The sequence below is a fragment of the Mesoplodon bidens genome (genome assembly GCF_964165515.1).
Source record: "Mesoplodon bidens genome assembly, chromosome: 14".
In the NCBI taxonomy this organism is placed as follows: domain Eukaryota; kingdom Metazoa; phylum Chordata; class Mammalia; order Artiodactyla; family Ziphiidae; genus Mesoplodon; species Mesoplodon bidens.
In genome coordinates this window covers 48,964,271-48,989,066 of record NC_138170.1, presented here as the reverse complement: position 1 = coordinate 48,989,066, position 24,796 = coordinate 48,964,271, and the positions used below count along the sequence as shown (strand labels likewise).

At 43.0% G+C, this 24,796-nt stretch overlaps 1 protein-coding gene across 2 annotated transcripts in view; it reads right to left on the bottom strand.

The window, feature by feature from the left end:
• FSHR (follicle stimulating hormone receptor) overlaps positions 1 to 24,796 on the bottom strand; it is a gene marked incomplete at both ends in the record, with an annotated part of 166,353 nt that overhangs the window by 44,623 nt on the left and 96,934 nt on the right. For both annotated transcript variants that reach the window (XM_081253994.1, XM_081253995.1), the window contains 2 exons: positions 3,723 to 3,797; positions 6,226 to 6,300. In XM_081253994.1, coding sequence (XP_081110120.1) covers positions 3,723 to 3,797; positions 6,226 to 6,300 — 150 coding nt within the window. The remainder of the gene's footprint in view (positions 1 to 3,722; positions 3,798 to 6,225; positions 6,301 to 24,796) is intronic.

Sequence of the window (24,796 nt, the reverse complement as noted above, 5' to 3'; positions counted from 1 at the left end):
AATCGTTGCCACCCACCTCTACCTGGCTGCTGGATTGTGAAGCTGTTCGTGACCGCTGCTTAGACACAAATAAGAATGGAAAAATAAGGAAGCTTAACTGGGCTTTTTTTCCATGAAATCATCTTTTAAATTAGAGGACCAACTCTGAATTTAGGTGCTTCCTCTTAGCAGTTTGGAAAACACTTCAAAGGACCACCGTCTGAGAAACCTGAATAGATGTCTTGCTGGTAGAGTGTTTTTGGAGTGAAAAGTTGCTCTAGTTCCCAGGGTCACCCTGTGCTGCATCCCGGGAGGAGTGTGCAGCTGGGAAAAGTCCACCCTGGGCAATAAGTCCAAAGGCTTAAGATGGTCGGCTCTTCGTCCCAACTTCCTGATGGGGATCAGCATGGCAGTGGATGTGAAAGGACTTCATACTCTGTAGGATTATGTAAGTATATATATTTTTCAGAGCCATCGAGGAGGATCATTTAACAGTGACACAATTCCTCTAAACTGCTTACAAGTTCTTTTCTTTCTCCAGTTAGAAAGCATGTTTCAGATACTCTGAGAACGATAACCTCCTCTTAGGAACAGATGTGGCTCGAAGTGGTCACCTCCAGCTTTGTCTGGACTTGATGGGGGAGCCAGGTGTGCCCGAGGATTACTGAACACCTCAAAATGAGAAAAGGACACAAAGGGGAGGCTGGGCTTGATGACAGATGGCACATATTTCCAGAGTCAAAGTCGGCGATTTGTCCCCTCTGTTCTGCCAGAGTTCCCCCTTCAGTCTAGGGCTGTGCCTTCCACGCCCACATCCTCCCAAGTTCCTCCCCAGTGCTCATCCCCTAGAGGGAGGGCTGAGGGTCCTTATTAATAAGAACAAATGGTGCTGGCCACAAGGTGTGGGCTAATATTAGGGTCAAATGCTGGAGCTCTTGATTTCAAACTTTGCAGTGATTGCCCATCCCTTGGTCACGTGCTCCCAGTCCCCCATTCTCAGACCTGCTGTTATCATCATAGCTGTGGAATGTGTGAGTGAGGGGGTCCCTTTCTTCTTGAATCTCTCCTCTGCAGGAGCGCTTCTCATGAGCCACATGTGACAGTCTGTGAATAGGGCTGTCCCTTTGCATATCCTAACGTGCTTTTGTTCTGCTATGGAAGGCTCTGTGGCCGCCCCTATTCCACTCAGACTTTTTCTAAGAGGAAGGGGAGAGGAGGAGGAAGGGAAGAATGGCAATTGGAAGGGAAAGAAAAAAGAGGAAGGGGTGAAGGAAACCACCTGGGTAATAGGTAGTTTTAATAAATTTATATTTATATAGTTCTTTATGGTTTATACACTAAAAACAACTTGCAAAATGTTTCTACAGGCATAATCTTATTTAGTTTTTACAACCACCCAATTTACAGCTAAGGAGGCTTAGAGAAGGTAATGGTTATCTAGCTAATGAATAACAGCATCCCATCTGGAATCCAGTCCTTCTGACATCATATATAGTTTTTTCTTTTTCTTTTCTATACTGCTCCATTAAATGTAAAGGCATATCCCAAAGTCCTTTTTTTTTTTTTTTTAACTCATGCCAAACACTCTGGGTGAAAGCTGAAGGTTTTAGGGGCCACCATAACTCTGTATTAAACCCTTATTGGACTTTTTCTGAGGGTGGGCTTATAGACTTTGACTGGTTGGCCAGAGAGAGTATCCTACAAATACTTAGTACATTTATTAATGTTTTTGAGCAGTTTGTAGTTTACAGTATATTTTCATATGTAAACCTCACTTGAGAGTCCTATAAGCTATGCATCTCTCAGAAATCCAGTGACTGGCCCAAGAGTAAATGGTGGAGTCACGATGAGGCCCTAGATTTTTTTTTTTTAATCCTAAGGCCCATGACTTTTCTGTTACCTCAGATTTCCTCCACTGCTATGTACCTAACCCAGGGTAGATTCTGCAGAGAGTATAGCAAAGTCCATTTAGAGAGCCACGGCTCCTGAGTCAGTCATAACCCTGACCTCTGAGCATGAGTGGCTACATAATTTGTGAGGTGCAGTGCAAAATGAAAATGCAGGGCTCCTCGTTCAAAGCTGTTTAAGTGTTTCAAGATGGCGACAGCAGAGTATTATACCTGGGGCGAGGCCCTCTGAGCGTGGGTGCCTTTAGAGCATGGAGCCCCGTGAGACGGCCCTGGTTGCCTGCCAGTGAAGCTGGTCCTGCCTCTGACATGAACTCAGGAGTGGAAGACCTTGTTTCTCTCTCAGATCCTTTCTGGGGCTCCTGTCAGAGAGCAGAAGTTCCCAGGTCGTAGGGAATTCGTTCTGTTAAACCTTTTATTCCCTCAGTCAGCCTCCATTCAGTGAGCTAAACCACAGTAGCCCAGTGTTCCTTATTTTACTTGCTAACTCCAGGTCTCCTGGATCAAAAGTTAGGGACAGAGTCATAATATTACTAGTAGCTAATCTTTATTGAGCATTTACTGTGATGTCACAGGAACTGTGCAAAACTTTTTACATGCTTTAAATTGATTGCAAAGATGGCCTCAATTCCCTATCCTTCCCTGTATCCACACACCTTGTCTTGTGACTTTGCAGCTTTTTCCACCAAGTAGTGGAGTCTGCTTCTCCACCTCTTGAACCTCGGCTGGTCCCATGAATTGCTTTGGCTAATAAAATTCAACAGAAGAAATGGTGTGCGAATTCAGGGTTTTAGGTCTCAAGAGGCTTGCAAGCTTACTCTCTCTCTTGGAACCCCAGGACAGCCATGTGAACAGGCCTGTGTGAGTTGGCTAGAAATGAACACCACTTGGTGGAGAGCTGTCATCCCAAACCGAGACCACCCAGAGCAGCCAGCACCTACTTCACCTGCCAACTAACTTCAAATAGGTGAGTGAGCTTAGCTGAGGCCAGGCCAACAGAGTCCAGCTCAGCAGAACCATTCCACCGATCAACTCACAGACAGGTAAAAATGATACATCGTTGTTGCTTAAAAACTGTCTTTTGGGGGTAGGTGGTTATGCATTATTATTATGTTAATAGATAACAGATACACATTCATCATGATTTCCATTCTCTTGACAAGGAAACAGGCTTTAAGAGGTTAAATTCTTGCCTGTGATCAGTAGCTAATAAATGGGTCCAGAAAGTTCGACTCCATAGGTCAAATTCTTATCTGTTATTTTGTGGGGCCCCATCACAGCACTCTGGGCTCTGACAAGCCCTCAGCTAATCTGAAAGCTGTTTGAGTGGAAGAAGCAGTGTTTTTGCAAATGGAGGCAAGCCCAAGGGATAAAGCTCAAACACCAGGAATCTCTCTGCTGATAAAAATACCATGTCTATTATTAACCAAAACTTTTAATATAGAACACTGTAATCTATCAAAGAAAAAAATGCTTAAATGCAAAACAAGAGAGACGATGTCTTTGAGGTTAAGGTCACAAGCTAAATGCTAGCAGAAATTTTGGCTGTATCTCATTAACACTAAATTATGACTGAGTTCTGCAAGAGGTCCTTGTGACAATCCCATTAATGCAAATGGCATTCCTTATGATGTCTGTTTTTGTAAATGAAAACAAAAATGCAATTATGTCAGTGGAATTCACTCATTAAACTAAACTAAAATCCACCAGCAAGTGTCTCCCCACTTCCACCCCACATCTTTGATTAAAAGCAGTTGTTCCCCAGAGTTGCAAAAGGATATTTTGCTAAAATATGAGTGCACAATTTGATCACAGAGCGGGCACAGGAGTTCTTACAGATATCGGAGGTTGGGAAGGTTCTGGAAGGCATCAGGGTCGATGTATAGCAGGTTGTTGGCCTTTTCAATTCTACTGTAAAAGAGGAAAGAACATGCACGTGACCTCAACAGTAAGGAATGCTATGGTGTTTTTCACATTATGCAAAGAGTATGTTAATGTCATTCACCCATCCATCCATCTATTCATCCATCCATCGTTTCAACAAAAATTGAGCATACATGCGGTGTCTTTTACTATAGTAAACTGTGCAAACAAAATATTAACCCTGCCCCATATAACTCTCATCACTGAAGTCTTCCTGGAACCTATTCATCAGAGACAAACAAAGCGCTGACTGGGTGAGTCGTTTTCACTGAGCACAGTTGAGTCTTTAACCATTAAGGATCTCCCAGGATCTGAGGAGGCTAAGAGGGTAGGGACGAGACTAATGCGGGGAAACTTGTCTGGTTGGGAGACAAGAGAGAAGGGCATGAAAAACAACAAAAGAGGGTGGGAAGGAAAAAGGCTGAAGAGCCAAAGGAGGTTAGAGAAAAGGAGAGTGAAGGGGCAAAGGAAAACAAAGACTGGGGGAAAACCAGTGGGCGTCTCTGGCTTTCACTGTGCAGTCCCAGCAGACAGCAGCTGGGAATGTGCCAGTGAGTCCCCTCACGCTGCACACTGAGGCTGCTCTCTCACAGCTCATGGGAAGTGATGGCTTCTGCCCCAGGTTGACCTGCACTGTGTCCTGATCTGGACACAGTGCAGTTCTGGAGGTGGGCATGTTCACATTTGGATTCCGACGGAGAGAGGCTGCCCTTTCCCCATCTTGCTAGATCAATGTATATTTGCAGAGATGCTCTGTGTTAATTACTTCCTCCCTGTTTCATTAGCTTTAATGTTGCAGTAACCTGTAGCTACCCAAATCCAAGTACCAGGTAATTAATCATTTTAAGTACAGTCAGTGCTACATGGGGGTGAGCACCTCTCCATGCAGGGAAGAGATGAAAGAGCCATCCCATTAACTCCACTGCCCGTTGAAGAGCATAGAGGGACGCCTGCTTGACCTTGCCCAGAAGGCCAGCTGCCCTTTGGTTCATTTCTCTGGTATTCTCTGTGGGTTCTGAGACCCTGGTCAGATCTCTTTTCCCAACTAGGGTAAGGAAAGGCCAAGCAGAGTGAGAAGAAGGAAGGAGCACGAGGGCAATGGGGGGGAGGGAGGGAAGGCGTCAGCTGCAGAGGCTTAATGACAAAGAGGAAGAATGAGAGTGGGATGCGGAGTAGAAGAAAAGGGAAGGAGGTCTGCCAAAATGGACAGACTGTCATTCCTAAACAAATTCATATGGATGGATGGATGCATATATGAATTATGCATGTGTGTGTGGGTATGTATATATGCTAAAAAGTTTTCAAAAAGATACGAAAGAGTCAGGAGATTTATGTTCAAGTCCTTATCCTGCTGTGGATTTGGCTGGGTGACCAGACAAGCCTCACAACTTCTCGCTGTCTTTCTTTCCTCGCCTGTAAAATTAGGAAAGTGGGTCACTGGCTTTCCTAACTGTGTTCCATGAGAATTTTGTGAGATATTAATCAATGCTTCACAGAGAAACCTTTCCAATGACATTAGCTGAGAAACTCTTAATACGATATCCTTCTTGGAGATTCCAAGTGTATATTCGCATATTACAGGCTCTGAGTTTTCCTATAGTAAGTGAATCTGTCCAACTTAACCTTATTTGACCATAGACTTTTTTCCTTTTTTGGGGTATTTAATAATTTTCCAAGTGTTTAATGATACACAGAATATACTTTGGAAAATTTTGCACCAGATTGTCTGTGAAGTCTCTGCGGGCTTTGATAACCTATGGTAATTAGAGACTGGTATGAAACAGAGGTGGATCTGTATGAGTATTGACATGTATGTAAAACTGGAATGCCAACAAGAGGAAGTAAATTTGGTTGGAGTAGTAAAGAGGCCAAGGATTGTTATGATCTTACTGTATGCCGGTTGATGTGTTAGATCTATTTAACATTTATCATCTCATTTATTCATCACAGTGATCCTGTGAGGCATGCAATTTTATTATTCTCACTTACAGATAAGAAAACTAAGTCTTAGCATGATTTTGTATCTTGGCCAAGGTTTCATGGTGGGTATATGGAGTCAAACTAAGACTACCCATCTTCAGCTACGTCATGGGGGATTTATTCTGGGCTTTGACTGTGGAATAAATTTGAATGAGAGGATGAGGTAGACGTACTTGCAGTCACAGAGCTAGATTCTTGAGTCTACTACACAAGAAATTCTGGGAGGGAAGAAGCAGGATAAGACCAAGCTCTGGAATGGGACCTGGATCACCAGGCAGAGACACATGACAGTGCCTTTTGGACTGACTTTGACATCTTAAAATGAAATTCTAGGGGTCTGAGGGCAGAGCAGAGCCAGGGCCTCCCAGGAATATAAGTGGACTTTAAAGCTATGGCCGAGAACAGCCATGAGCAAACCCCACAGGTGCTTGCTTACATTTCATGTAGTTTGGGCAGGTTGGAGAACACATTTGCCTCTATCGCTTCCAAGACATCATTCTGCGAGATCTCTCTGCAAAGAAAGAAATATAATTCAAGTCAGTTCAGTTACACTCCAGAAGTGGATTTAGAGCTCAGCCTAGAACCTTGTGCCTACAATGATGCACAAGGCACACAAAACTCTGTTCCTGCTCACAAAAAAGTCAGCTGTAATGATGAGGCAAAGCTAACAAATAAGATGGTAATACTTGCAGAACAATGAGAGAATAAACCCAAGGCAATGATTCAGGTCAGAGGTTATTCAGTCTACAAATGTAGCAACTGAGGCCCAGAGAGGGAAAGAGACTTGATTAAAGATATTTAGGGAATATGTGGGATGAGAACAAACTTTAAATTCCCTATAGACCAGGGGTCAGCAACCGTCTTCTACAGGACCAGGCAGTAATTTTTTTTTTTTCTTTTTTGGCTTTGTGGATCATTTGGTCTCTGTTGCAACCACTCAGTTGATACTGTCGTGTAAAAGTGGTCATAGATATCATGTACATCAATGAGCATGCCTCTGTTCCAGTAAAACTTTATTCATAAAAACAGGCGGCAGGCTGGATTTTGTGTCATGGGCCGTAGTAGTTCAGTGACCCTGCCCTAGACCATGGAGGCAAGTTCTTCATTCTGCTAATCTGGCTTTGGGAGATGAGAACCTCAGTTCAGTCTCTTTTAAAGAAACATCCATGCCATTACCCAAGCGGCGTTTGTTATTCCAGGACCTTTGGCATTAATGTTGTCTTGGCCTAAAATCCCCAGAAAAGATCCTTCAGATCCCAGCTTATTTCCTCCTGGAGTAATTTGAGGGGAGTGGAGGATGAAGTCCCCTCTGCAGAAGCCCAGAGCTTATGAGGAGAGAAGGGTGGCTTAATCAGTTAATGTTTATAAAGTGGCTCAAAGGTGAAACACGATATTATTAGGCCCCTGAGGAAGACTCTCATGCAGTTTTGTTTTGTTTTTTTTACAACTTTATTGGAGTATAATTGCTTAACAATGGTGTATTAGTTTCTGCTTTATAACAAAGTGAATCAGCTATACATATACATATGTTCCCATATCCCTTCCCTCTTGCGTCTCCCTCCCACCCTCCCTATCCCACCCCTCTAGGTGGTCACAAAGCACCTGTGCTATGCGGCTGCTTCCCACTAGGTATCTATTTTACGTTTGGTAGTGTATATATGTCCATGCCACTCTTTCGCTTTGTCACAGCTTACCCTTCCCCCTCCCCATATCCTCAAGTCCATTCTCAAGTAGGTCTGTGTCTTTATTCCTGTTTTACCCCTAGTTTCTTCATGACATTTTTTCCCCTTAAATTCCATTTATATGTGTAAGCATACGTGGCAGCTGAGAGAGTCTCAGAAAATCTCATAGGCAGCATGCACTCACGTTGGCTGAGGTGAAGCGCTGTCTGCTGGCCTGGGATTTAGCTGAGAAGCTCTAGGAAGGCTCTTGATCAAGGGAAAGGCCTGGAGGGCAGGGCAGGGCAGGGAGAGGGCCTGTTGAGGGAGGGGAAGTATGATTGTGAGCTGCAGTCAGTTCAGGGAGGGTAACTGGCAACATCCGGGGCTTGTCAACTCAGAGGTTGGCAGGGTCATTTCTCAGACTCCCCCATGAGTGCGGAGACATTTTGTGAGAGAAAAGCACCTCTTATTCTATGGTAGCTTCCTTCGTGATTCATTTGGTAAAGTGAATTGGTCTTCCCAATTTTCATAGCTGAACATAGATGAGGGTGGTGTGTACACGTGTGTATTTAATAGGACACGTTGGCCATTGGGCACTTACTTTGCTCCTCTGTCCTTCAAGTGGAAGGGGTACTGGGAGGTGCAGACATGAGAAGGAGTAGGAAAGGAGTGGTAGACCTTGAAAAATGAGACATTTATTTGAACACTTAAAGGAGTCAAGTGAGAGTTGAACAGGTAGAAAATAAGCATGGAGGAAAGCACTAGATGACAGAGAGGGTTTAAACGCAAATAGTCCCATATTGTCCAGAAACTATTTCCAGGTTCACTTACAGGTCCTGGTAGGTTTGGTCACCCCCTTGTGGTAATATCTCAGCCTAATACTGCCTAAAAGGTGAACATTTTGCCTTAACTGAATTCATGTAGCAAGCGTTCCCTTATATGGATTTTTTTTTCCCCAAAGAGAACTAAAAATTCTCAAAACAAACTAGCCAAGAAACACTTCTAAATTAATTATTTCAGAAGGCAGTTCATATTTTATGGCCTCAACTTCAAGGACAGGAGAGGGTATTGGGCTTGTGTGGAGGCTGAGGGAACCTTTGGCTGGAGGAGGCTTGGGGGGAGGTGAACAGCATGCAGCAGTGGAAAAACACCTCACTGGAAAATTCAGGGATCTTGCTCCAGTTCAACCCAGTTCTGCTTCTAGTTATTTCTACTATCGTTGACTAGGTATCTACTATTTACCAGCCACTCTACATACATTGTCTCCGATCCCTTTAGCATGCCTGTGAAGTCAGTATTTTAATCTCCATGTTAATAAACAGCCCCATCTGTATGCAGAACCAGCTGTGGCTGACTGCCAGGCTGGAACAGTTTCTTCTACATGCCCTGCCTACCAGGGCCACGCTGGGCCTAATATTTCCACTCCTATATATTTACTCAAAAGAAATAAAAACTCATGCCCTCCCAAAGAGTTGTACAGAGATGTTCATAGCAACTTTATTTGTAATAGCCCCAAACTGGGAACAACCAAATGGATGAACTGTGGAATATCCATACAGTGGGATATTACTCATCCATAAAGTGGAACAAACTGCTGATCCAACATAGTTGAATCTTTAAAAAATTATGCTGAGTGAAAGAATACAGACAGGAAAGAAATACTGTCTGATTCCGTTTATCTGAGGGTCTAGAAGAAGAAAAACTAATATGCAATGATAGAAATCAGAGTAATTGTCACCTGGAGCCTGGGATGGAGGTTGCTGGCAGGGAAGAGGCAGAGAGCTTTCTGCGATGATGGAAATGTTCTATATCAAGATTGGGGAGGTCGGAACATGAGTTTGTCTAACTTATTGAACTTTTTGTTTTTTTTAAACTTATTTTTGGCTGCGTTGGGTCTTTGTTGCTGTGTATAGGCTTTCTCTAGTTCCGGCCAGCTTGGCTACTCTTCATTGCGGTGCGTGGGCTTCTCGTCGTGGAGCACAGGCTCAAGGTGCGTGGGCTCAGTAGTTGTGACGCACGGGCTTAGGTGCTCCGCGGCATGTGGGATCTTCCCGGAGCAGGGCTCGAACCTGTGTCCCCTGCATTGGCAGGCGGATTCTTAACCACTGTGTCACCAGGGAAGTCCTAACTGATTGAACTTTAAGTTTAAAATGAATGCATATATTTTATTGTATATGAAACATACCTTAATACAGTTATTTAAACAGTGTCTTTCATTCAAAGGAAGGAGAATAAATTCCATTTTGTTTGTGTTTTGAGAACTCTGAATTAAGAGAACTAATGGAAGAATGTTGGTTATATTGTCTGGCCAGAAGGTGGTGTTCAAATCCTAGCTCTATCCTGGAGATTCTAGATAAGGTTCCTTCCCTCCTGGCTGTTCTCCCCGCAACCTCCCATTCCCTCTCCACAATCTATAAAGTGCATAGCGGAACTAGGTCAGAGGATCAGAGTTTCTCAACTCTGGATGCACATTAGAATCTTCTGGTGGACCTTTAAAAAACTTCCGAAGCCTGAGTTCACGTCGGGGAGTTGGATTTATTTAGCCTGAGGTGAAACTCTGGTGTTATTTTATTTTATTTTTTTTCCCCTTTAATTCTCCAAGCAATGGTGATTCTAATGTGCGTGAAGGATTGAGAACTACTGGTCTAGATGATGTTAAGGTCCCTCTTAGATCTATGCTTTCTGTCTTAAATAAAGTTTCCTTCAGGAACAAGGCCAAATTTCCCTGGGCTGCTAAGACAATAAACTGGAGCAATAAGGTTCTTGGAGCACATGAGGAAATAAAAATGAGACAAAATAGTAGCAAGAGAAACCTGGAGATAGAACATGGAAGCAGGTGTAAAATAGAGGAGGTACTAGTTAGGTCTGGTTTTTCATAAGTATGAAAATTTAATCAGAAAGTCAACATTTTAAATGGTAAGTGTGTAACAAGAGGTATTGTGGAAAATATGTAAAAACACCTTACCTTTGGTTAGTATGGATAATTGACGAAGTTTTATTTTTTTCTATGCATAGCTTCTCTTCATTTTCAGTGTACTTATGCAAATTAGAGTTAGTACAGCCAATACTAACTGCAGTGAGGTCAACAGAGGTAACCTGGCTTGGCTAAGATAATACACAACTGTGAGGGTCACCCAAATGGTCTTGGAAGGGAGCACGTGGAATCTTTACATCCAAAGAATTTACACAGTTAAGAAACCTTTCTCAAAAGATTCAGTTAAGACTTTTCTTTACAATTGTGACAAATCACAGCAGTTGGCATAACTCGGGGTATGACAGTGCCTCTTCAGAGTCAACAGGTAAAATGTTTATGAAAAAGGAGAGCGCTAGGGATATGATAGGTCAGTGGTTCTCAGAGTGTGGTCTGGTGGTCTCTGTGGTCAAAACTATTTTCATAATCACGCTAAAGTATAATTTTTTCACTCATTCTATGAGCATACAGTGGAACCCAGGGACTAGTTGATGTGTGGATGCAGAAGTAGATATGAGAATCCATCTGTCTTCTATTAAACAAGATGTTAGAATGTTTTGAAAATATGTAAAAAACTATGGTACTCTTCTCCCTAATATTTTTTTGAACATGGTTATTTTGCATAACAACTGTTATTTATGTTATTATGTAGAGATTTATTATTGTTCTAAAATGGACTAGCAAAATATTTCCCAGTTTGAATTTCTAGAATGGTAAGTGTCAGTAGCTATAAGCTACATAAGCAAAATCTGTTTGCTGTCTTTAATAACTTTTAAGATGTAAAGAGATCCCGAGCCCAGAAAGTTTGGGAACCGTCCATGTCCAATGTAGGCATTGAATGCTGTCATTTTTGGGTGAGGGATCCTGATTCTGTGGAAAGCTTATTTCCAGAGATGAGGCTCTCATCTCAGACGATGCTTCTCAGTTGTTCATGCATATATGAATCACCTGGGGATCGTGTTGAAATGCTGATTCTCAATGGGAAGATCTTGAGCGGGGTCTGAGGTTCTGCCTTTTTAATGCCTCAGGGTGATAGGGATGGTGCTACTCTTGAGACCACACTTTGGATTGCAAGGTTCTTTAGAAGAATGGTAGTAACACCCCAACAGGCCTTTCTCCCCAACACACACCCAGTGGTAGGTATGAAAAGCATGATAGAGGAGGAGTGGAATGAAGTACTTGATTTTAAAAACCCTTTATCCCCTCTGGAAACCCTTCCCTTACTCTCTTATTGAAGTTTTTCTGTCCTCTAGATTCTCACAAGGCTTCTTTCATTTGTCAGTTAAAGCAATTACCATGTTGTTTTGTCATTGCTGTTTTTTGGCAGGGGTGCTCATTGTCTAATTCCTTAACCTGACTTTGAGTTCCTGGGTGGTATCTTATCCATCTATCTTTCTATCTCTAGCATCTAGTGGTACGTTGGCCTGTGATAGGTACTCAGTAAATGCTTAGTGGGTGGATGTCTAGATGAAGAAAAAGTAGTCTTCAGGTCCAGAAACAGCATCTGAAAAGCTGCAAAGGAGATGAAGTTTGTCTTCTGTAGTCTTTCACCCCCCCTTTCTGTGGCCAACGTGCCTAAGTCTGGTATGTGACGGCCAAGCCTAGCTTGTCTGTGAGTTAGATTTTTGTCCCAGGGATTTTTCTACATTTAATACACAGCATGCAAGGGACACATCCGTGGATTTGGTCTATGTATGTATGGATGGATATGTATGGATAATAGAGTCTGGTTGCTTTTAGCTCTACCCCTACGGGTCATAGCATTTCCAGCTCCTCTCTGGCTCACAGGTGAGGTCCTTGAATTGACAAAACACCCATAGAGGAGAAAATGAGAGAGATGACTGGTGTGCCTGTAGGAGTTCTTAAAGCATTTGATTGGGTGTTAGATCTCTTCTGTGCATGGAATTCCACGTTCCTTTGAAGGCAGGGGAGATGTGCTTGCATGAGGTGCTGGAGGTTATCAGGACGTTCCCTCTGGAGTGAGTTTCAGAGCCACAGTCAAATTCTACTCCAGATCTGCATTGTTCTGGCCAATGAAGTGGTATTCATATACAGGTACACTTGTGGGTGGGGGTCGGGTCAGTAGGAGGGACTTTAGGGAGAGAATGAGCATGTAGCATTCAGCTGGGTCCAGCCTGAAATGTCAACATATCCTAGAGTGATATTCATTTGTCCACCATTTCACCTGACACGCATTTGCCAAATGCTGGGACTCTTTCATTCAGAGAAGAGATGCTACAGGTTTGTAGGATTAGGAAAAACTGAAGAACTGTTACCAGCAATTCAGGACCTCCCTAGAATTTCAACGACATGTATGAATTGGAGAGCAGGATGTAATAAGAAATCAAACACTCACAGGAACATCGTCTTTGCTTTTTTTCTGATATAGGAGATATTCTCCAACCAGGTTTTCCCCTCTTTTCCCTCCTCCCCTGACCTTCCTTAGAGCATTTTCCTTCAGTAAATCTGACATATCCCTCCCTAACTGGGCATTCAACTGCATTAAAATATTTTTAATACTCACTGAATCAGATTTCTTGCTTTTGTCTTTAATAACGTCAGGCTAAATGTAGTTGACTGTTTCTCTTCCCTGAGTCCCCTGTGGGACGCCCTCACACACTCCGTCATAGCCCTCACAGACCGCGCTGGGTTTGCGTTCTGGTTTGTCTCCTTCACCAGGTAAAGAACTCCTGGAGGACGGTGACATTGCCTTTCATCTTAGTATTTCTGCTCCCAGCCAAGTGTTTGCTGAATGAGTGAGTTATCTTTGAAAGATTATAAAAGATTTTCCACCTTTGTTCTTGCACAATAAAGCTGTGTTCTTGAAAATTCGCAGTAAACAGAGTATTTGCAAATCAAAATGTGCACTGACACAAGAAGGAAGCTTCTGGTTTTGCAGAGCCTAGGAGTGAATTTTTAAAAGAGTGAAGAGCTAATCCAACAAATGTTCAACAAGTTTTGATTAAGCAGCTTTTGTGTTTCAGGTACTAGGCTTCGCGTTGGGGCTCTAAAGATGAATAAAATGGGTTCTGGGTTTTATCAATTGTCTTTAACTCAGCGAGTCTAGTATTCTAGGCTTTCCTTAACTGGGGGCTATTTTTATTTGATGGGCTACATCTGAGTTACTAGAAAAAATAAAATGGATTGTTGGTATGTTGCATTTGAATATAACTACAGATATATAAATAATATACTTTCATATATAGTATATATAATACATAATTATATATGCATTATACATTGTGTTATATACATGATTATATATTATACACACACACAAGTGTGTGTGTATATATTATATATATTATATAATATATATATTATATATATATATGTATTTCTACCAATGTCTATACTCCCTTAATTCTTCTGGAAATGTGCCAAATAACTTAAGTAAATACAGAACAGGGCGGGTGAAAATGTCCATGAACATACATTCCAGTAAATTTCATAAATCTCTCCAAATATATACTTCTACCCTTATTTAGAATTCCCTTAAGATCAGATCTGGAGACTTTACCATAGAGACCTGAGTTTGAATCCTGCCTCCATTTCTTACTAGCTGTACAACTGTGGCAAGTTACAGCAGAGTCTCTCTGAGCTTCAGTTTCCTTGTCTGTAAAATGGGAATAATTGCTATATCACAGGGATGTCAAAGGTATTAAATAAGATGGTATGTGTGAAGGCACAACGCTTCTCACGTGGTAAACTCAAATATTGCTGTGCCTGCCTCCATCTCTCTGTTGAGTTTAGGACTGAAGTCCTCTGCATCTGGGAAATACTGGACTCGCTGACCACTGAACTGGGGAAAGCGGTGTGAGCAAGTGTTCTAGGAATGCTTCTCTTAACCCTGCCTACACATCATTTAAATTCTTAAGCCAGGCTATGGCATTATCCCAAACACCATCCTGAGTCTTAACCACAGTGAGACCTGCCATCTGGTCTGTTGGCCAACAAAGGAGATTAGGCAGAGCACGTAGGTGCCCCAACAAGCATGTCTCCACCACTGAAGTCCTAATCTAAAAAGGAAGCTGGTCCCTGTGGGAGAGGGTCAATACAGAGTGGGACATGTTGTCAGGGTGGGGTAAGGACATTGCCAATAGGCCCCTCTCACTTCCCCAGGTGGCAGCAGGTAGGTGCCTTCCTTTCCTGATATGTCCCATCTGCTTCCTTCTCCCTGGGCAAAGTGCGTCTTTGCTAAAGATGCTCTAAAGATGTCCCCAAATGAGACAGAAATTAAAGCACCCTCAGTGACTCGAATTCAACTCCTTCACTTTTAAATTCATCAACAACAAACTTGTGTCCATTTTTAGTTTTGTCTTAATTTAAAATGTTAAGTAATAATCTATATTTTGGAATATTTCCCTTGCTTTGCTCAGCAGATGAGGAAAGGAACTAAAACTCACAGACGTAATAGCTAATGTTTATTATGCACTTCTTATGTGCCAAGCAATTTTTCTGCACTTTACATTTGTTAAATTGCTTAATCCACACAACAACCCTTTGAGGGAAGTACCATCCTTGACCCCTTTACAGAAGAGGAAAATGAGGCATACAGAGGTTAAGTAATTTCCCCAGTGCCACAGAGCCAGTGAGTGAAGTCGACCTAGAATATGAACTCACCATTCATGGGACCTCAAAAAGATGGCAGAAATCAGATAGGCCATATTTCCAGTGACCCGGAAAACTATTTCCACTTCAGAAGATCTTGTTGTTATTGTTTTAATTTCCAATAGAGTATAAAATTTTGGCTCAGCAATATGCCTATAAAACAACTAAATACTGCTCCCTTCCTCCATGCTGCATGGTACTTGAGTTCTGATGAGGCAAAATATGTCAACATGCAAATTCACCTTCTACAGATAAATCAAAGTCCCAAGCAGTGACTCAGGGTAAATGCTTTTTTAGGGCATTCTCTATGCAAGGGCAAAACATGTAAGACAATAAAAAGCAGTGCCCCTGCCTTCCCAGAGTCTGCACTTTAGTTGGGTAGAAGCAACATGCATGGGAAGTTGGGTGTGCAAAGTCAGTAGAAGTGGAAGAAAGTATGAGAGGAATGTCCAACACAGAGCAGGGCAAACAGTGGGCATTCAACACCTTTTATTTTCCCTCTCACACCCTCGCTAAATGTCAGCATTTCTCAAGCTCTGTCTTAGTATCCCTTTAGATTTCCCTGTTAGAACCTCTCTGTTGATGCCTCACATGTCATCAGAGCAAGTTTGCCTCTTAGACTAGAGACCCATGTTTGCAATGGCCAAAGCCATTGTTCTGCATACGCTTGATGGACAACTAGTCTGGAGCAGGCTTATTATTTTCCTCTCCCAATTCTCCGCCACATCCCCCGACCCAGGCACAACCCCAGACACCAGCTGCATTGTCATTCCTATTGGTTCATTGGACCAACCCAAGCTTTAAATCTTGGGGTCATCTCTGACTCCTTTTCGACGTTTAACAGATTCTAAATCTTCTCAATTCCTTTTTTTTTTTTTTTTTTTTAAGTATTTCTTGCAAATATCCCTTCATTTCCCACCATCATTATCATAATTATGGCTCTTTGCAATTTCTGCTGGACCAGCGGTACTTAACAGTCATGTGATGACTCAGGATTTGGGTCTGATGTGGTCGTGAATCATCTTTTTTTCAAACAAATTAAATGTCCCAGTGGCTAATGATTTACTCAAAAATTTGGAGTAGATTCAAAGATATATATATATATATATATATATATATATATATATATATATATTTTTTTTTTTTACAAGAAAGTGGAATGGCTAGTGGGGAAAAGAGTGGAGTAGAAAGTGAGGACCTGGGGCTTCCCTGGTGGCGCAGGGTGGAGAATCCGCCTGCCAATGCAGGAGACACAGGTTCAAGCTCTGGTCCGGGAAGATCCCACACCGCGGAGCAACTAAGCCCGTGCGCCACAACTACTGAGCCTTCACTCTAGAGCCTGCAAGCCATAACTACTGAGCCCGCATGTCACAACTACTGAAGCCTGTGTGCCTAGAGCCCATGCTCCGCAACAAGAGAAGCCACTGCAATGAGAAGCCCGCGCACCTCAACGAAGAGTAGCCCCCGCTTGCTGCAACTAGAGAAAAGCCTGCGTGCAGCAACGAAGACCCAGTGCAGCCAAAGATTTTTAAAAAAGGGAAGGCCTGGAGTCTACTCTGCCTGGATACAGGAGTGTAGCGAATATTTATGCTTGGGAGCCATGAGTAGGGAAGGTAAATGGAATTAAAAGAGGATGATAAAAAGGGAAGGGGGAAGAAAGAGCAGGAGGTAAAGGGAAAGAGGTTTTCTGGAGGTAGAATGATATTAGAAGTTAGAAAAGGTAGGTAATTTCTTTATTACTCTGTATTCCTGTCAGAAATTATTTAAACAGGAATTCATTAAATTCTAAGTGATGGGAGATAAGGGGTTGGGCAGGTAATAAGTGAGGGGACATTGATTGGGTCCCTTGGCTTCAGTGCGGGCTGCCAGCTTTAGCAGAGGACAAAGAAGGGGAGGTGGGAAGGCTGGAGGCGTCTCTGACCCACAAGGATGGGTAAATTGTCTGTAGGTTTGGGACCCCGGCAAGTTTGAGCTGTGTAACTCAAGGCTGCAGGAATAAAGATGATGGTGATAATTACCTTTATTAGACAGTTACTGTGAGGCGGGCACAGTGCTAAATGTTCTACATGGGTAATCTCACTAATGGCCTTGTCTTATCAGGGCCCTGCTGACTTGTATGTCTTAGTTCATATGCACGTGTTAGTCGCAGCATGAAACTGGAAGCCAGATAGGCCTGGGTTCAAATTCTAGCTTTATCATTGCCTAGTTGTGTGACCTTAGACAGGTCAGGTAACCTCCATGAGTTTTATTTCAATGGGGGTAATTATAGCTACTTTTTGGGTTTTATGAGAATTATGGATATAACATATGGCACGGAAGAGGTTTCTAGCTGCCCACCACAGTCTATTTTCCCCTCTTATTTCTGGGGGCACAGCTCGACTATGTTTCCTGGCAATCTTGCTGTTAGGTATAGCCTTGAGGGGAGAAGGCTTCTCCCAAGGAATGGGAGCAGAAGTGACGTGTGCTGTGCCAGGCTTGCCCGTAACCCCTCTCGTGTGCTCCTCTGTGCTCTATCTCCCATCCAACCTGGCTGAAGGTGCCAGGACAACCTTGGGGGCCAGGATTGAAAACGGAGAAGCTGCTGGTGGCTTGGGGTTCCAAATCAAGTGCTGAGGAGCACCACCCGACTACGAGGTGAGAAAGAAAGAAACTTGTTCTTAAGGTCCCTGACATTATGGAGTTTGTGGTTGCCATCTAACCACTCTCATACCTAAGGTAGGAGTCTAGCATCCAGCATCCTGTCTGTATTTGCTCAACAAATGCTCCTCCCATCAGGGTAGGTATGAGTTTTGCATCTCCCATCTGCTGAAAAATGGGTATATACAGTAGGTGTTGAGTACATTTTTGTTGGCTGGCTAATTAGGAGTCATGTAGAAGTGTCGCTTGACCAAACTGGGAGGAAACAAACAACAACCAAAAAACTCCCTCCTCCAAACTGTCTATATGTGACCTCGTTTAGCCAGAGACCTCTGTTCCTTGGTGACACAGTATTTACTCCCTGTGATGGAATTGCTTGGCCTCTTGCGGGGAACAGACCAGCTGGCTGCTCCTTATAGAATTATGGGCCCTTGGCTCTTTTCTCTCTTTTTCAATTATTTCATGAAAAAAAAATGCCAGAAAGAACAACTTTTTAACAATGGGGACTACTAAATCCATTAGCACACAGACCCTGGGAGGGTGTTCAGGTTAAGAAATTTGAACCCTCAGCTCTGTCATCTCCAGCAGTGCAGAGCTGCATGAGGTGAGGTCTCCCCAGTGGGCAAAAGCAAGTCCTTCATCACTTTGGCAAATCACTGGAGCTCCCTGAGATCCATTTTCCTCTGTAAGATGTTGCTAAGGCCCTCTGTCCCTCAGTACGTTTTATACTCGATCCTTTGTAGTTGGCAGGGCTATTGAAGATCACATGAATAATACATGTCACGCCGGAAGAAAAAAGCACATAGTGTATGCTGCTTACTGTTATTTTTATTACTTCAGTGCAGTCAGGAGACCTCAGTTCTAGTCCTGACTCTGCCACTAATTAACCACTTTCCTTGAGTCAAATCAGTTACCTTCTCTGGGCCTTTGTTCCTCATCTATAAAACAACACTGTTGATCCAGATGATCTCGTGGGTCCCTTCTAGCCCTAGAATTCAGTGATTTTAATTATATCTATGATTCTGTTATTAAAAGACAGCCAACCACATTGTTGGCAGTCCTCCATGACAGCCAGCTTCCATTTCTAAAAAGCCGGGCTGAAGGCAAGGGAGCCATGAAGCATCCTGATTAAGGAACTGCACCTGTTCCCTTACGAGCAGGTCTGTGGGCAGACCCAGGAGGGAGCAACAGGACGGTAGCCCCCAAGGGCCATCCTTCCTGAGCCCTGCACAAGGTGAGAAAGTGCCCTCGCCTGAGCCATCAGACTCCTGAAGACAGCGTTTGTTTTATTGTCAGCTTAAAGAGGGCTTCATTGATCTTCCTGTAAGCCAGCGTTGATTTCTTCCTTGTCATACATCCCGAGCCTCTTTACCAAAGAAACTCAAATCTGTGTGTGTGTGTGGGGGGGCAGGGGGGCAGTTGTTGTAGGCTTTTCTGTCCACTTGTGTCACCCAGCAGCCCCTCAAAAGCTTCCTTAATTATTTTCTGTGGCCTCTATCGTGCCTTTCTGCTACCCTTGCCACACTTGTAACGTAATCCGCCCTTCCCCAGCTGGCTTTCATCCTCCTTCCAGCCTCTGTTTTTCACTCTGCAATTCATAATTACTCTCATTTTTATGCCCCTCCATTTTCCACCTCATTAATTCTTATTCTCGGCACAAGAGCGTCTCCTTTATGGGCTGCAGTGAGGGAACTACAAGGCACTCACATTTGGCTGCTTCTGAATTTGAGGCGCTTTGATTGTCTTGTTTTCCTCTTTGGAACTGCTTGAGTCTAGTGCCCTCATAAGCACCCTGCATGCAAAGCTGTTATCCACCCTGCCCTTTGCTACCTTTTCTGAATTTCTTTGAATTTAGAAATTCAGGGGCTTAATTTCATCAACTCCATATTTAATTGATTTTATATCTGTTTCTGAGCAGTAGGTTTCCCTCTCCCATCCCAAATGGTAGTTGAAGGCCCTACTCCACGGCCTCCTTTGCCTCACGATGGTCCTGAAATTGTCCCTGTTTTCACAGCAAAGAGACCTGTATGGTCAGGAAAAAGAAAGGAAGTTTTTAAAAAGAGCTTCCTATTTTATGCAACTTTGCCGTGCCTGGAGAAATATGTGGTCATTCTAGAAAGTGAGGAGGAAAGTGGATTCTTTTCCAAGCTGAATCTTCGGTTCAGTTGGTTAAGGCCACCCAACATGTTGGGAATCATTAGCCTAGTTCAGTATATGTTCAGGCCTCTTCCGTGCCTTGGAAACCTTTGTTTAAACAAAAGCTTAGAGAGTAGCAAAACAAATAATGATGAAGTTGTTCCTGTCAAGGTCTAGGGCGTTGGCTGTGTGGGCAGAAGAAGACAACCCAGATCTCCTTCCTCACTCCAGCAGCTTCTGAGGGGCACTTCATTCTCCTATGCCTGTGTGCATTTGTCTAGTCCCAAGATAATTTCAAGTAATGAAGATCCTTTTAGGAAGACATCTTTTAGGAAAAGTTTTTTAATCTTATTTTTGTAATGCCACTGAAATGAGAATTTCAGGGTATCAGAAAAGGAAGAAAAGGACTTCAGTGGTTATCTTCTGAATTTACTTTCCTGTGCATGCCTCCTCTCCCCTTTTCTCAAACAGACAATATAACAAAGGCACAAGAAGCTGTAATTACATGGGTAGTTAATAATTGTGCTGGTCTCGGCTGAGATGTTCTTTACCTATGATGATAAGAGTGCATTTTCATTCATCCACTCAAATTCCGTTATATGGGTCTCCTTGCTGGAGCTGTAGAAACAATGTCAAGGTTAACCGAGTTCCAGGAGAGGGGATATCTATATTATGAGCCAGACAACAGAGCTAGCACTGTAGACCCACACAAGTACTTGTAGACCCATTCAAGCTGTGTGAAGCTGGCAAAGTTACTTAACCTCTCTGAGCCTCAGTTTCCTCATATGTGAAATGAGGACAGTGGTATTTATCTTGCAAAACTTTGTGAGGATGAAATATTAAATAATTACATATTAAGTATTTAAAGCTTAATAAGTGTTAAAAGAAATGATATTTATTATCATTGTTGTTATTTTTCTCTCAAGTCTAGTCTAGTCACTATAGATCCCTTAGGGTCAAGGACTTTGTTGTCTTCATAGCTTGTCACCTGTGCCTCTAGCAGGTACACCAGAAATGTGTGCTGAATGGACAGATGACATTTGCAGCCTTTGAAGTCCTTTGCTTTGTATTAATTCAACATGTATTTTCACCCTCACATTTGAGTAGTTGAGCGGGAAGGAAACCCATTCCAATTTTAAGGCGCAATCCTTAAAGTTTTCTCCAAGGACACCTTCCCTAATGCTGCAGAATTAAGACAGTTGCCTTCCTCTGAGCTTCCCTCCTGCACTCCTTGTGTCTTTGTCATAGTGGGACTAACAGTCACGTTAGCTGTGCTTATGGCTGCAGGCCCCTGAGGTCTGGAGCTGTGGCCCCTGTCAAACTTTCAATAGCGCTAGGCCCAGGCATCGTACTCAGCAGGCTTTCAAATGTATTGAGTTGGAGGTAACAGGCATTATACAGTACTTCAGTATATTGGGCACCAAATCTTAAATTCCTTTGCAGACCTCTTCTTCAGATATATTCAAAAGAATACAATTCCTGCCTTCAAGGAACTTTTAATGCAACAGGAAATTGCACTGTTGTCTTCTCCATGGTGACTGATTTTCAAGGCTTCCTGTTCAACAAGTGATTGTTGATTGACTAAATTGAGAGAAGCAAAAGCTGTTATCTTGTTTATCAGTGAAGAATGATTAAGCACAGAAAGGTTAGGTGATTTACCTCAGGCCACACAGCAAGTTAAAGAGAAGTAAAACCTGGGTCTGCCAACTCCCATGCTGATGTCCTTTCAAGCACACAGTGCAGCATCCCAGATCTCATACCTAATTTTAAGCTATGAATAGCCACCTCCTTCTTGCTTGTCCATGATACATTTTCTTTCTTTCTTTTTTTCTAAAAAAGTGTAAATATTTGGAGGAAAAGAAAAACATTCTGACCAAATGTGCCTTTGGTAGAAATGCTGGTACCAATGTATTACATCAAATCCGGATTTAGATTTCAGAATCCATCCGAATATATTCATTTCACATTTGTACATCTAATTATGTTTTCCTCTGTCACCAACCACAAGCAACTTCCCTCCATTTAGGATCACTGTGTCTTTAAATCTAAGACCTAAGACACAGGAATTACCATAGCAACTTGCTTTCCAGTTAGACTGCAATTGCTGACAATCAATATGATTAGACAAGGTCAGTGACAGAGTAAGCCCCCCAGTGTTTAAAGAGAGCTGAGGAAGTGCAGGACAATGAGGAAATGAGAAAATGATTGGAAAAATCTCTCCCCCGGGCTGAGTATGAGCTCTTTATTGCTTGCTGCTTGTGTAACCTAAAGAGATGTCTCATAGTAGCAACAGTTTCCAACCTGCCAGCAAGAACTGGGGGAGGCTGAGAGATGTTTAGTTGTTTTGGTTTTCCTTTTTTCTGGTCCCCAAACACTTTACACAACTAAAGACTGAAAATCACCGACTTGAAAGTGAGGATAAATAATAGCTGAAGGGGGAGTTCATGAAGAGGCAAACCAGCTGGGCAGCTCTTTTCAGCCCAGAGAGGGAACGAGGGTGTTTGTGAGCAAATGGGATGGTCCACAGCTAAGTTTGCCTGGAGTGGGGCTGTGGAACTGGGGTGGCTCCAGGCATCATGGGAAGTGTCGCTGGCCTCAAACCCTGCATCATTTAAGCCCTTTTCTGTGGCTTCCTCTCCCCCTCTTCCTGCACTGATCTCTGCTTTAAAGAAGAAAATCTCATTCATACCAAAGCGTCAGCATCTGGTCACTGATTACAATTTGATTGCAGGGGAGAGGATTGCGTTTTAACAGGGAGCAAAGCTTAAGCGGAACATTCATTATGTCTGTTAGGCCCAGAGGAGCAGATAGCAGAAGTACTTCTGGCTCCTTTCTGGAACTCCTGAAAATCACATCTGCGCCCCACCAAGATTTCATAGCAGGCTGGTTTAACATGAGGTCCTCACTCACTTAAGGAAAAGACGAAATGAGGTGATCGTTCTAGTGGCTGAATTGTAGACACTTCTCGGACACAAGGCAACACCATAGAAAGCAAATGCAAACCCACACACCCTGGGAGCGTTTGTGTGGAGGAGAGAAGACCCGACTTCTGGAGGGCTCGCATGTTTGCTATCCAGCAGGAAAGCCTCGAGTGAGTAACTTCCTGCCTGATACTCCCTGTCTCCCTCTCCCCTTCCCGAGCTATTCTCTGCCTGAGGACTGAGTGGAAGGAAGCCAGTTCTAACATGGGAAGGATGAAAGCTGGAGCCCTTGGAAGGCGGTGTGAGGTCAAGCCTTGGGTTATCAGTTTTTGCCTGACCCCTAAGAAACCCTGGGTTGTCAAGGAAAGCCAAGCTGTTAATCCTGTGGTTGACACTCCCAAATCCCTCTCCTCTAGCAGAGCGTCTCTGTGGTACTTGGAGCAAAGCAAGGTAGTGGGTGCAGGATCCACAGCTGGCGTCTAGTTTTAGTTTTCCACTTGCTTATCAGTCGTGTGACCTGGGACAAGACTCTTTACTCTACAAATCTCATGTGTAAAGTGAATAAACAACTCTTGTATCTACTTCATATAATCCAAATCACAATTAAGTGATGCCTGTGAAAGCATCTGGCAAACTGTAAAGCATTAAACACATGAACACATTTTTGGAACGATTACAATGATTACCCTCAGTGCTGTTATGACTGGTATCTTTCTTTGAGCAGAGCCCCCACTCCCTGCCCCATTCTGTACTCCCTTCCCTCATTTCCATTATGCTTTTCCTCCAGACACCAGTTAAAAGAGATAAAACGCGTAACTCAGAACCAACTCGATAAATCCACCCCAAGAACTGTTACTGTAGACCCAACATTTCTCTCCTCCAGAGAAATAGATAGAGGGGTTGGAGAGAGGGTGACATTTAACATATAAAATGCTGTTGGGAGGTAGAATTTAAGCATTAAGGATGAGTCAGAGAAGGTGTTTTATTCAAAAATTGTATTTTGTGGCGGTGACCCCTGCCAGTGCCTCTCACTTAATGCTGCAGGTGCTGCTGCTTCCTCTACCGACCCAGGTGGCTACCCGCTGTCACATTTGACATGTTTGTGTCTTTAAGCACCAGTGCCAGTTTTTAGAGGCTTTATACTTTATACAAAGTGTGTCTCTTTTAGAACACGGGTTGACTATGTTACAGATAAACTGTGTTCTGATTTGCTGCTGGAAAGACACATCACCGAGAATTGCAGGAGAGGGGAGAGAGCAGAAATCCTAACGAGGTCCTGAGGAGGTCCTTGTGTGCAGCTTTCCCCTGTAGGCATAGTTTTCTCCAGTGCTTTATTTGATTTCACACTGCCTTTCATTTTCAAAGGGTCTTTACTAGGAACAGAAGGGAACAAGGGCAATGAACATTTGATATACATTAACATCATGCCCATGTAAGGAGCAAAGTTACATGGGATGTAACTCTTTGGCAGTATCCTCTTCCCTGCCTTTCACCAGGAAAGCGTCTTGGGTCTCAGAGGAGTTCAGGGTGACGCCTATATTGGTTTTAACCACGCCTTCACCCGTCCTGTGCCAAGTGGCATTTAAGGTTATGAATCCACCCTGATTCCCAGTCTTCTATCAAAACTTATCTGCCTGTGAGTTTATCGTATTATGGAACTTTAGAACTACAGAATAAAGCCTGGTAAGAGGAGAGACCCAAGAGATCATTTGTTTTCAACTCTCTTATGAATCAAAGACCACAAGAGGGTGACTGTTTGCTAGCTGCTCAAGACTTGTGTGGGTGCTGGTACTTTATATTTCCAGGCATCAGTTTTGCATTTTTATGAAGGACTGCCATCTTCGAACCATGAGTAAGGTGAGAGTTCCAAGCACACTAGCAGGCCAGTAGGAGAGAGATTTGAGAAAATAGTGCATTTTAAATGCATCTTAGATCACAAGATGTATAACTTGATGCCATCTGCTTGAGGTGACTATCACCAGCAATTTCAAATGTGTAGCTTTCATTTTAAAAGGTGAACAACACTTCTCTCCCTCTCATTCTCTCTCTCCATCATCCATGATCAATTTG